Raw genomic sequence first — 14,210 nt, forward strand, 5'->3', positions numbered from 1 at the left:
CCTTTATAATTATGTACTGTTATACTGTATACTTTTATGTGGAGCTTTTCTCCCTGGGCCTCCACTAAAATGGGCAACTAGCTCAGTCAGACTTCTCCAGTAAACAAATGTTAAATAACTAACTAACTAAACAAGTAAATAAATCCTACACACACACACACACACACACACACACACACACACACACACACACTGACATTGAAAAGGATGTGTATTAACAACTAAATTTTTATTTTTAATCGAATACTGAAGCATATTTCACATTTGTGATATAGCAAGTCCTGTCGCTTGAATAAAAGTTCTAATCTCACCACTTGATAAAGAAACATTTCAAATAGTATTACCTTTAAATTACATGACTGTTTCCTCAAAGTTACAGAGAGATTTTTTTTTATTTTATAGTTGGGGAAATCATGACATGGACAGACAAAACCATACTGCTTCTCACACACTAAACATCAGAAATGAAAAAAGATGTTGCTTCTAAATGAAAAAATAGTAAGAAAACAATTTACAGAAGTCTGAGCCTTTATGCATCCAAAAACAAAAAGATCATTTATAAATAACAAACATTTTAGGGAGCATGTTCAGTGTACTTTAGCCAAGGCATTTACAATACTGTTGCTGCACAATAGTAAATCAAATTCTGTACAATGAATTTACCCTGCTACTGAATAAATAAATATAAAGACAGCAAATACATAAATTCAGATTCTGTTTTCATGTAGTATTGTTAACTAACAATTACCTTATTGATAGGTAAAAATACATTTTCACATTTCTGCAAGCCGTGAAACTGATAAATAAAACACTTTTTTGCATTGAAAAGGTTGAGCTATGTTCAGTTTGTGATCCAGACAGCAGCAAGACCATGTGAATATGGACACCAGCAAACTAGGGTGTCTGGTGGCGAGAATTTAGGCCTGCGGGTATGAGCTGCATAATATTAAGGTGTGTACATTGTCCTTCACATTTTCTAGTTAAGGTAGTTCCAGATATTTAAGTGCATTTGCGTTTGATCTTCTCTGTTGTTTCTACCACTTTGTTTCTTCTTTAACCATTTCTTTACATGTTTGCCTTCAGGATCCACACAGTAGAATTTAGTCTTGTAATGAAGCCTTTTGAGAGAAAGAATGGACTTTATCAGCATTGAGTAGAAACTGGACAGCACTACAAAGTCAGTATGTTATTACAAGGTTTATTTTATAAATATGTATGAAATATGGTTTATTTCTATCTATAGCTGTATATATATATGAAATGTATAGAAAAAACACTTTTTTTTTGGCAGGAGAGCGACCCCCCCTTCACCATCCACACTTCCTGCCAATTTTATATACAATCTGCGGGACCACACGACAGTGGGGAAAGGTCAAATTCACTGATTCCTGCTGTTGCACAGTCTCACACAGAAAAAAGCTGGTAATGTATCATCATTTTTCTATCAGCTGAATTTGCTTTTTTCTGCTTGACCACCTGAGTTTTTGATCACATGTATCACATCTGCGTGTGTGTGTCTGTAATATATATATATATATATATATATATATATATATATATATATATATATATATATATGTGTGTGTGTGTGTGTGTGTGTGTGTGTGTGTGTGTGTGTGTGTGTGTGTGTGTGTGTGTGCACACATTATTATTGCATGTTAGTTAGATTTCAAATTTAAAATTTTGCATTTTAAAATAATAATGGTTTTGGACTCTGGAGGGTTACTCATCCTAAGAAGCAATAAGAGGCATAGATATACATGTTCTTGGTTCTCTGGTTTGATTCGTAGCTGGAGCACCTTCTGTAAAGATAGATGAGATACATTTTGGGATAGAGGAGGAAGAAGAGGTTTTTTTAGAAAACCAACCTCCGTTAAGACGGTCAGACAGATTGAGGAACCGAGACAACCCACGAGATCAGGAGGTTCAGAGTCCACCTCAGGGACCAGGACGGTACACAGGGAACAATTGGAGGGATGGGCGACAGAGGAGGAACAACTCAAACTTGAACCCCACCTTCCACAACACCAACAACTGGCGCAACAGATGAACGACAACACTGATAACACTCCCAGTATTTTCTTACCTACTGATTCTCCTGTATCTTGTTTTGATTCATCTACTGATTTATGTCAGCATTCTCCCACCAGTATGTTAAATTCTCCTTTGGCTAACATTACTAAGGAGGGTCCTACTATTTTAGGAGACAACTCCTTTTTTGTTTACAATTTTTCTAGTTTGAAGATTTTAGACAGTCATCTTAGCTTATTGTCCCTGATTTCAAATATGACATCAGTAAGATTCTTATTAATTTAAAGCTCTTTACAAGAAAACTGAATTTAAAAGTATTTTTAGTACTAAACACAGGGTTGACAGTGAAGCTCAATTATTTACAATTAGAAGAAGTAGCACATTTATACCCCCACACCATCCTGCTGTGTTGACTTTTGAACGTTTATGTACAACACAAATTAGGCGACTTCTTGACAATAGACAGATAACATGTGACAACAACATAACACCTGCAGAATTATTTTGCTTAAAGGAACTTTCTGTTAACAAGGACTATAGGGTTATGAAACTGGACAAAGGTGGAGGAGTGGTTATTATGACCAACACTGATTATTTAACGCAGATGCAGAACATTCTAAACGACTCTGACACGTATGAGTTAGCTTCTAAATTTGATGTCCAGAAGGCGTACACCAAAATAGACTGGATGCTTTATGAGTTGCTATGTGAAGGTATAATAGATGCTGAGGAATATAAATATTTATCGGTAGAACACCCGGTCATGCCCACCATTTTTGGCATACCCAAAATTCATAAAAATTTAGTTAACCCACCTTTTAGACCCATAGTTGCAGCCAGATGATCAAAAACTGAACCTCTAGCTTCCTACATAGACATTATGACCAAGGACATCCTGGAAAGGTTGCCATATATCTTAAAAGATTTGTGGCACTGTTTGGACTGCCTCAGAACTTTGTCTCATGATGATCTGGGGGATTTTTTTGTTGGTCACTATTGATGTTATCAATTTATTTTCAGTGATTTCCCCCATGATTGTGGGCTCGACTGGTTTAGGAAGAGCTTGGACAAACATACCAACTTGCACCGGACCAAGAAGGACCTATTGGTGGATCTGTTGCAAATGGTACTGGAGAACAATTTTGTAGGTTTTGAGGATGAGTATTACAGACAGTCCACAGGGGTGGCTATGGGTGCTAAATGTGCACCCATTTATGCCAACCTTGTTTTAACAGAATGGGAAGACCAGTTTGTGTTGACATCTGATTATAAGGCTAAGATGCCTATCTATTTTAGATTTTTGGATGACATTTTGCTTTTTTGGAAGGGCACACTTGACAAACTGGAAGAATTTATTTTATATTTGAACAACACAACAACATTCTTAAAATTTACACACAAGGTTGGCAAGCTGTGTATTGATTATAGGTTCATAGGTTCATACTAGGCTATCTGCCCTAAGGCATTTATAAGCCTAGCCCAAAGTTATGTGGCTTACGCCACCCCTTATGTTAGAAATAATGTGCCCATTAGTTTGTTGTGCCTCTGTCCAGCAGTGACACAGAGATGATTCCCAGGGTAAACCTACGATCTCCCATCCACCGGTCAAGATTTCTCTTGAACAGAGCCAGGGAGGTGCTCTGCCTCACATGGACCGGGATTTTATTCCACAGCATGGGGAGTCTCTGGGTGATAAATCTATCCCTCCAGCACGTCCTATTTATATGCGTGCTAAGGTTTAAGTCACTTGCTCTAGTGGTTCTGGTGGATTTGGATTTTTTGAGGTGGAGCATGTCCATTAATTCCAGGTTGGTCATGGCCTTGTATGTCAGGCACAGGTCACCTCTGAGCAGACGGTATGCAACTGAATAGAGTTGGAGTTTCTTCAGTCTGGCAGTATATGACAGGTTTTGGAGTCCATTTATCCTTTTGGTGAGGAACTTTTGGGGTCTCTCCAATTGCTGCAGGTGTCGGGTGAGATACATCCCGAACGGGGCATTGTACTCGATCATTGGTCTGATAAGTGAAGAGTACAGGGGAACAATGACCTCACTTGACCTGGATGTGAATCCCTTCATGATCAGATGGGCAATGTAGAAGGTCTTTCGAACCACTTTAGCAACGTGAGTGTCAAACGAGAGGCCACTGTCAACCTGGGTACCCAGGTCCCTGATAACCTCTTCTGTGCTTAGTGGGTTGCCATCTATATGGTAGCTTGGGGTTACCTTGTTTTTCCCGAAGGGTATGACTATACACTTTTTTGCATTTAACTTCAGGCCATGGCTCTGGCACCAGCTATCAGTTTCCGTGAGACCCCTCTGAAGGATGTCTGTGTCCGATGTACTATCAACTATGGCACCCAGTTTGCAGTCATCCGCAAACTTTGTCAGCCATAGTCCTCCTATGTTTGCCTGTACTTCTGAGAAGTAGATGCCGAACAATAGGGGCCAAGGACTGAGCCCTGTGGGACACCACTTGTAACCGGCTTGGAGTCTGACATGGCTCCAGCAACTCTAACCCTGTGGGTTCTGTCCTTTAGCCAGTTTGCAACCCATCTTGTGACATATGGGTTTACATTTAAGCTGGTAAGTTTCTCTATGATACCCGAGTGGGGTATTGTGTCGAAAGCTTTTGCAAGGTCAAGGTAGGCTGTATGGACTGCCTTTCCCTCATCAATGGCCTTGGTAACTGTTTCGAAGAAGTCGACCAAATTCAAAAGGCAAGATCTGCCCTTGACAAAGCCAAACTGGGTTGGGTCCAAGGTCTGCAAGTCCCCTATGTCCTTGTTTATGAGTTCCATTATGATCCTCTCCATAGCTTTGCAGACCAGGCTTGTTAAGCTTATGGGGCGGTAATTACCAGGGTCCGTAGAGGCACCGCCTTTGTGGAGTGGGACCACAGTTGCCGTACGCCACTCCTTGGGCACATGTCCTGTGGTAAGGCTAAGATTAAACAGCTGCCTTATGTGCGGGTTTAGTTCTTCATTGAGTTCATGTAGCACACAGCCGGGGACACCATCCGGTCTCATTGATGCTGCGTTTTTAGCTTTAGAGAGAGCAGCTTTCACCTGCGCATTTGAGATGTCTGGGAGGCTACACTCTGTTGGGATAGTTATCTCTCCTTTTGGGGGGGAGAGGGGGGTGAAGTTTGCGCTGAACCTGTCTGCCAGTATGTTGGCAATGTCTGTGGGTTCAGTGATTTTTGTATCATTTTGGACTAATTCTGAGCATCTGGATTTACAATTATATACTAAAAATGGTAAAATAGAATCAAGATTATACAGAAAGAAAACTTACAGCAATTCATTTCTACATTATAGTAGTTGTCACCCTGCCTATGTTAAGAGAAATGTTGTTAAGGGCCAAATGATCAGGTTGTCTCGTATTATTAGTGAGGATGATGTCTTTAAAATTGAACTGGATATATTGAAGGACTTATTTGTCCAAAGAGGTTACCCCACTGATATACTTTTGTCGCTTCAACATGAAATATTTAGAAGAAGGTCTACTGACTTTGTTCCAATTTTGCATGACACACACAGGTTATGTGACAAAGTCACCAACCATAAAGATGTGCCTGATAGAAACAATACGCCAACAGGAATGGTATTACAACACAATAGGTTAGCACCTGAAGTTAAAGATGTTATTTACGGTGCTTGGGAAAGCCTCATCCCTGCAGACTTACACAACATACTTGGTAAATGTCCCACTTTTATTAATAGTAGAGGTTCAAATTTAAAAGACCTACTAGAGAAGACCCCTAGATCCTTTGGACAAAGACCAGCTACTATGGCCAAATGTGGCAATTGCAAGGCCTGTAAATTTATTAATGACGGTCCCTATGTTTGTCTAGGTAATTTTAAGAGAACTTTGAAGAGCCCTGGTTACTGCAACTGTAACACAAGTATGGTCACTTATGCTGCCACTTGTTTATCTTGCCCAGCGTTCTATATAGGTATGACTACCAGGAAGTTGAGACAAAGAATATTAGAACATTACAGGGACATAAAAAACAAGAAAACCACTAATTCATTGTATGTACACACAAATCATTGTTGAAACTTTAAAAAGTTTTTTTTTTTTTTTGTTATTGACAGACTATATACAAAGGATTTTGGGGGGGACTTTAAAACCATGTTGGAAATAAGGGAATGTCTTTTGCAACTGAGACTTGATGCCAGCAATGCTCCTGGTATCAATGATGCACTATCCCTAGCATGTATTTTAAGATACAAGGCAGCTTGTATATAATATAAAACTATGTAAATTTAAATATTTTAACAGATATGTTTTTTGTTTTATATGGAATGTTTATTACTGCACACACTGCTTTTTATGATGTTTTATTTTGGTTTATTTATTTATTCTGGGTAGCTATTACTTACTTGAGATTCTAGCAAACAAGGTATTGTTGAGCAGGACTTTAAGATTTGGTGAACAGGAACTTTAGGAGATAATTGTTTAATTTAACAACCCTCCTGCTTTTTCATCATTGATTAATCAAGCACTAATTAATAGCTGTATTTAAAGGTTGTTTTTACTGAAGTTAACTGACTCTGAAGATGCCCATGAGGGTGAAAGCGCTTAGTCAGTTCAAGTTGCTGTTTTTATTTTGTTTTGTTTTTTTTTTTATTTCTTCATTCATCAAATTGTGGATTCATAAAGGTTTTGTGAGGTTACCTGTTATGTTACCTTAGTGCCTTTTTGTTTACTAGTTGTTTTACACTCTGAGTACCTTCTGTAAAGAGTCTACATGTCCCTCCTGTGCCCATATGGGTTTTATGCAGAATCTCAGTTCTCCTTCTACAGTCTAAAGACATACCGATAACTAATAAGTGCCATTATTAAATTATCAGCAAGTCTGTGTGTGTATGTATGTGTCTGTATATTGCAAGACAGATTGATATCCTATCCATGGCTGGCTGTCTATCTTATACCCTTATTTTTCTTGTGGCACAAACAACACTGTTACCCTAAACAAGAAAAAATGAGTATCAGAAAATGAAGGAATTATTCTATGGTGCAGATGTATGACATCAGAATGGCCTCTATGTACTTGAAAACTGTACCATGTATTTTGATAAAGTATGATACAGAAAAAAGTGCATTGTTAATAATCTTATTTGAATTTATTGAGCATTTGAACTTTGAGTCAGTCTATGCAAGTAAAATTGGTTTACTCAATATCACAAGTGTTGGAATGACAATACGTACTAACCAATTCAGCCATGTAGCCATCAGTTCAAAGCTTACAAGGTGCCCTTCAGTAGGAATATTTCAATGTCTGTTTCATAAAAAAGCAATTACTTATGTTTAGATGTCTAATTTCAACTGTTCATGCTTCGAAAAAGCACAGAGACCTGATGCTGGACAAAGAAATATAACATTAAGAATTTGAACCTAAATGCACTCTGGCCAGTGACAAGTAAAACTGTCCATTTCTTTAGTCAAGAATAGAATGCAGTGTGGGATATAAGTGAATTAGTGCTAAAGGTAGTATGATGTGACATTTTTCATGTTATAACATATTCTGCTGTGTACGATGTAGCAGCAAACTTCAGGACAGGCTTCAGAAAAAAATATCATGAAGAACTGAAGCCTGCCTTTGGGTGATACTCTATAGATTAGGTAACTTAAAATCTACCAGTCTAGTGCCATTTAACTGGTTAATTTATTTTATTTTTATTTATTTATTTATTTGACATTTGTTGACCGGGAAAGTCTGACTGGGTTGGGAACCCATTTTCAGCAGAGGCCTGGGGAGAAAAGCTCCACAAAGTTTAACAATTGAAAATACAAATAAAGATAGACAATAGAAAACTATTTTAAAAAGATTAAAAATAATTATACAACAATAAAGACGTTTTACAAATTGATATGCAGTGATAGTTACAGTTCAAAGGAATCATGGTTTGCATAATATGGGTGGCTGTAAAGGCATAATGCTACTTAAGATTCCATCAGCATTGTGTCCTTCATACAAGAATAAAGGTTACTACAGGTAGTTCTGGTTACAGATTTGGAAAAGGGGTGATAGAGAGCAAGTATACTGAAGTTTGTGCAATGTAAGAAAGGGAGTCTACTGGGGTTTTCAGACAAACTGTAACATCTTAGAAGACAAGAAGAGATTAGAAGGAAAGGCTTTGGTAGGTACATCAATAACATTAGTGGTGAGTTTATTGAGAGAAAGAAAATTAAGTGGTGGGGAGCTAGGTTGAAAGTTATAGGGGTTGCTATGTTGATATGGAACAGGGGCAGATGTTGGTGTTTTGCAGATTTTTTTTAGTTTGAGTTTGAAATTTTTGTGGTTAGGAATTGTCCTGATACTGCTCGGTAGGGCATTCCAGAGTTTTGCTACAGTGTAGGAATATAGACATTGACTAGCTTTTTTGATTGGTCTGTGTAGGGCTACTAGTTGTTTGCCTTCAGAATGGAGATTTCTGGTAGGTGTGTAGATTTGGAGGAGTGAGTTGAGAACTGAATATTTATCAGATTGCTATATAACGTTGTGTGCCAGATTAAGTTGTAATTGGTCAAGGAGGGAAGGACGTTTTAACCAGCTGAGGGTTTTAAGAGTAGCCCAGTGGTGTGTGCTGTGTGGGGCATTAATAGCAAATTTTGCAATTTTATTGTAGCATGATTCTAGTTTATTTTTAAGGTAATCTGAATGTTAGTATGGGAGCACCATAGAGAAGACAGGGAAGCAGATATGTAGAAGCCAGAGTGAATTTGGTGGTTGGGTTCATTAAATTTTTATGCCGGTATAGCATTCCCAGTTTGCAGTGAGTTTTTTTGATAGCATTATGAGTATGTAGATTGAAGGAGAGCTTATTGTCTATGGTAAATCCTAGCAGTTTGGCATGAGTAACAACTTCTTGTTGAGTATTGTTTAGAGAAGTGATGCTGACGTTGGCTGAGATACTCGGGTGTGAAAAGGAGAAGTTTTGTTTTATTAGGGTCCAGCAGGAGCTGTGCCTTGTTTAGCTAGGTCTCGATGGAAGTAAATGTGGTTTGGGTTAGATGTTGGAGGTGATTTATGTTGTTGGAGGAGAAAATGTGGTAGAATCATTGGCATACGGTTTAAGGAAACTTTGGTTGGAGGCAATGTGAAGGTTGTTAACAAAGATATCAAAGAGTAATGGTACAAGAATGGGAAATGTTATTGAAGACCTTGGACAGATCGAGAAATATTACAGATGTTAGTAGACCAGCATCTCTGGCTTTGTTCACTACATCTGTGAAGGAGACTAGCGCAGTAGTTGTACTATGTGATGGTCTAAAACCATGCTGGGTAGGGGTAAGTAGTTTGCTTTGTAGGATATGATTAAGTAGTTGTTTATGTATGCATTTTTTTAATAGTTTGGCTAGGGGAGATAGGATAGCTATGGGGTGATAGTTCATAATATCATAGGATTTGCACCTTTGTGTAGGGGGTTATTATGGATTTTTTTTCCACAAGGTGGGAATGTAGGACTCAGAGACGGAGCAGTTGATGAGAATACTGACTGGATAAGCTAGGGCATCTGCGACAAGCTTTAGATATTTTGGTAGGAGATTGTCTGCGGAGGGAGAACAGGGTTTTAGTTTGAGGAGTAACCTATGTATGTAATGAGTGGGTATTGCTTGGAGAGTAAGGACATGTAGATGTTGGAGAGTAGTGAGAGAGTCCTGAGAGTGATGGGTAGATAATGAGGGTGTTTTAGATGTAGGTTGAGAGGTGATGGGCTTCTGATTAGTGTGGAAGTTTGAGAGCTGGTTGGAAGAATTGAGTAGATTAAAAATGCTGTTAATAAAATGTGAGTTGATTGCTTCAGCTATTTGGGATGGGGTTTTATCAGTGTCAGGGGTGGGTTTTCTTTGGTTCCAGGATTAAATAGTTGAGAGATAGTATGCCAGAATTTTTGAGGATTGTTTTTGTTGGAACTTTGTTGGTGTGTGAAATAGTGCTTTTTGTCTTTGTTAACCATTTTTTTGCTTGGTTGCGAAGTTGTTTGTAGATTGGGAAATTTGGTTCACTTTTTGTTTGTTGCCATTTATGCCAGGCTTTGTCTCTAAATATGAGTAGGCTTTTGGTGTCTTTGGTTAGCCAGGGAGCATGGTTTGCTTTTATTCTTTTTCTGCAGATGGTGCCTAGACTGTTAAGAGTATCTAGGAATGTTTTGTTGAAGTGGCTAACGGCATCATCTAATGGTAGGGATTTTAGTGGGGACCAATTCATAGATTTTAGTATTGAATTAAATTGTTGTTGGTTGAAGTTAGACACATTATGTGAAGTTTTATAAATGGGATTTTTACAGGCATGGGTTATGGTTCTTTTTTTTTTTTGTGAATTCTTTTTTATTGCAAATTTTCAATCTTACATAACATGACAAAAACCCTTACAGACAATACATCTAATTGAGAAATACATTATGCAACTTGTGTATAGGATAAGAACATCGAAAACACCAACTATGTACAATTCATACCGTGCCCATATCAAATCCTATATAATTCAAGTACAGCGTGCTAAGGACTATTGGTATCTGTAAGATAACCGTACTTATTTAAGTATATGTTCAGATAAGATTTCCCAAAATTCCTTCATACCTGGTTTGTGTTTAATATTGTGGAACAGGTATTTATGTGCCTTGAGGTAATTAATAGCTATGTGTTTAAATCCTTCCCATGATAGGGAGTGTCTGTTTTTCCAATTCAAGGAGATGTAATATTTGATTAACATAAAGATAGGAATCAGTACCTTGCATTTTCTTTCTGATACTCCAGGGGGGGAATATGAAGAATGGTAAATTCCCATGACAGGGTGTATTTTTCATAACCGATTTTTTCGAGAATCACCCTCAAGGCACACCATAGCTTGTAGGAACATTTGCAGCTCCAAAACGAGTGCAGGATATCATCCGATTGTTTCGGGCAATATTTACATTCAGGGGATAAATTAGGGAAAATTTTGTTCAGGGTCATGGGGGTAAAATACGCATTGTTTACGATCATCATTTGGGTGTATTTCATCTTCTTAAAGGGAATCGATTTAGTGCTTAGGTTTATAGCCTTTGCGAGTTGGTTTTGGTTAATATCAGGGTTGATTTTTGACCAGAATTTCGAAACAATTAGTTTATTCTGGTATCTAAGCGTCATAATGACTTTGTACACACTTGAGGTCATTTTTTCCCACTTAGCAGGAGATTTATTAGTGTTTTGCATGTTAAGATATCATTGTCTGAAACTAGTGGATGTTCTAGGTATTTACTTACTAGTTCTCTAATTTGTCGTAGTATCATTAAGTACTTATATGGTAAACCGAGACTAGTTCTCATGTCAGGTATTGATTGGTGTCTAAGGGGGAAAAGATCCGAGATAGAGGTATTTAGTAGTAGGGGGTATTGCTCCAGGTTTAGCATGTAACCGTTTAGCTTAAGATTAGGGTTTAGATGAAGTGGTTGTAAAATAACAAACGAGTGTGAAAGGTTCAGAGATTTAAAGATTGCCTGTAAGGATTTTATGCTAAATATTATGTTTTTTGTGTGTTTTAGGGTCCCTAGGTTATCTTCATTTAAAAATGGGAGAGCGGCAGGGTTGAATTTTAACGTTTTAATATAGTTATTATAAAAAGACATCCAAGGTGGGGCCCATACCAGTTTATTCTTCTTGTAGGATGCTATTTTAAAGATTCTACTAGCGTTAATAATCTCATAATAGGTTTTAAAATCAGGTAGGCCCAGTCCCCCCTGTTCCTTAGGACAGATAAGCTTTGAATAGCTAATCCTGACCGATTTAGGGGCCCAGATAAATTTAGAGATAGTTGTTATAATTTTTTTAAAAAAATTGTTATGGAGAGTGTTAGTAGTTGCTTGAAATATGTAGAGAAGCCTAGGGAGAATATTCATTTTAATCACTGTTGTTCTGGCCAAAAACGGGAGCTTGAGCTTAGACCATCTTATGATATCATTTTGTACATTTGACCAGTACCTGACTACATTTTCTTGATAGTAACTGTGGTTACCTTGCAAAAATTGAATACCTAAGTATTGAATTGTATCTTTGAATTTGATCTCTGTAGATGGTGTAATGTTAGGTAACCTCGAGTGGATGTTTAAAGGGAGTATTAAGGATTTTTCCCTATTTATCTTATAGTTTGCTAGGTTAGAGAATCTTTTGATAGAAGAAAGTATTCTACTTGGGTCAGAGCTGGGGAGGGTGAAATATATGTTCAGGTCATCCGCGTATGTCTATAGGGAAATCTTTAAGTTATATATATTAGGGGGGTGGTGAAAGGTAGCTTGTTTAATAAGCATGAAAAGTGGTTCCATATATAAGTTAAAGAGGAGAGGGGAAAGAGGGCAACCTTGCCTAACCCCATTAACAATTTTGATTCTGTTAGATATGTGTTTATTGATTTGTAGGGTGGTATATGCCGTAGAATAGAGAATTTTTAATTTGTTTATAAAAGAGATTGGGATATTAAAACATGGTAAGATAGCAAATAAGAATTTAGTACTTAGTCTATCGAACGCCTTTGATGCATCTACTACTAAAGCATATATCGGGTGTTTTTTTAAGTTAGAATGATGTATCAATGCTTCTAAAAGTAAGGTCTGATCATTAGTTTGTCTACCTGGAATAAAACCCGATTGTTCAGGAGAAATAATATATGAGATAACGGCCTTGAGCCTATTGGCAAGGATCGTGGCTAGAATTTTCATGTCTAAGTTAATCATGGAGATGGGTCTGTAGTTCCCCGGATTTTTTGCGTCTGTATTATGTTTGTGGATGAGGACGGTTCTAGAGGCGTTTAAATGGATATCTTTAAACCCATTACAGATAATATAATTATACAATAACTTTAAGATTTTCGCTATTTTCATATTAAAAGCTTTATAAAATTCTGCCGTAAAACCGTCTGGGTCGGGGGATTTATTGGGTTTGAGGTTTTTTATGACAGAAATAATTTCTTGTGTATTAATATCCCTCTCTAGAAATTTATTTTGTTTCTCTGTTAGTTTGGCAAAGGTTAGGTTATTAAGAAAGGAATGCATTTCTGTTTCATCAATCATATTCTCAGAGGGTCCATATGTTTGGGAGAAGATATATTCAAAGATTTTAATAATTTGAGTAGGTTTCTGTTAATCCTTGCCTTGGAATTGTATTTCTGGTATAAAAGTAGAGGATTTAGATTGGTTGATCACTCTGGCCAAAAATCTAGAGGGACTATGTATTACATCTGCGTATAATGCTAAGGATTTAATCTCATGTAAACTTAGGTTATCTGCTTGTAAGGAGATAAGTTCTTTTTGTAGCCGGATTATACGTTCTTCCAGTATTGTAGTGTGATTCACTTGGGACTGTTCTTCTGCTTTATGCAGTTAGGCAGTTAATTCCCTTTCTTTTTTGTTCCGAAGTTTTTTATAATATGCGGCTTTATTTATCAATGAACCCCTAATCATTGACTTAACTGCGGCCCATTCACAATCTATGGGAGATTGGAAGGAGTCCTTTGATTAGAGAAAGCTATCTAGATATTCATTAATTAGAGATTTTATTTCCTCTCTCCCTAGAAGGTTGGGGTTCAACTTCCAACTGATATCTGTTCTGATTGAAGGGTCCTTGGTATATTGGTGAATACTTATAGAGATGTTTGAGTGGTCTGAAAGTGTTCTCGGAGATCGGGTGAACGAAATGTCCATGTTATAGAATGCCAGGGATATAAGGAAAAAGTCCAGTCTAGACCAACTTTTGGTACAGCAAGAGAAAAAAGTGTAATTTTTCTTTTTCTGTACCTGGTCCGAAAATATATAGGGGTCAAATAAATTGAAGTCTTCTTTCAATTCAATAATGGTTTTGTGGGCTAAGTAGTTAAATCTCGCTTTGGGATTTGATCTGTCCGTTTTGGGGTCCTGTACTGAATTCCAATCTCCTCCAACAATATAATAGTGGTTAGGAAATAAGGTGATGAGGTTGTACAATTTTGTGAAAAAAGTTTCTTGGGATGTACAGGGGGCATATATGTTTATAATTAGAATAGGTTTAGCTAATACAGGGTGTTTTGTAGTGAAATAACACCACCTACCCTCCTCATCTGACCCCACCTTTTCTATATCTGTGCCAAAATTGTTTTTAATAATAATGGCTACTCCTGAACTATTCATAGTGCCTTCTGACGCTATGATCTTTTTGATC

At 37.4% G+C, this 14,210-nt stretch overlaps 1 protein-coding gene across 1 annotated transcript in view; it reads right to left on the reverse strand.

Moving 5' to 3' along the window:
* Positions 1 to 214: 214 nt before the first annotated feature.
* Positions 215 to 14,210, reverse strand: part of LOC122804351 (C-C motif chemokine 28-like) — a 35,576-nt gene continuing 21,580 nt past the window's right edge. Inside the window, exon 3 of the mRNA XM_044074167.1 lies at positions 215 to 1,118. Within this exon, the coding sequence (XP_043930102.1) occupies positions 977 to 1,118 (142 nt within the window). The 3' untranslated portion in view covers positions 215 to 976. The remainder of the gene's footprint in view (positions 1,119 to 14,210) is intronic.

The sequence above is a fragment of the Protopterus annectens genome, chromosome 1.part1 (genome assembly GCF_019279795.1).
Source record: "Protopterus annectens isolate FY-2018-M chromosome 1.part1, PAN1.0, whole genome shotgun sequence".
NCBI classification, from domain to species: domain Eukaryota; kingdom Metazoa; phylum Chordata; order Ceratodontiformes; family Protopteridae; genus Protopterus; species Protopterus annectens.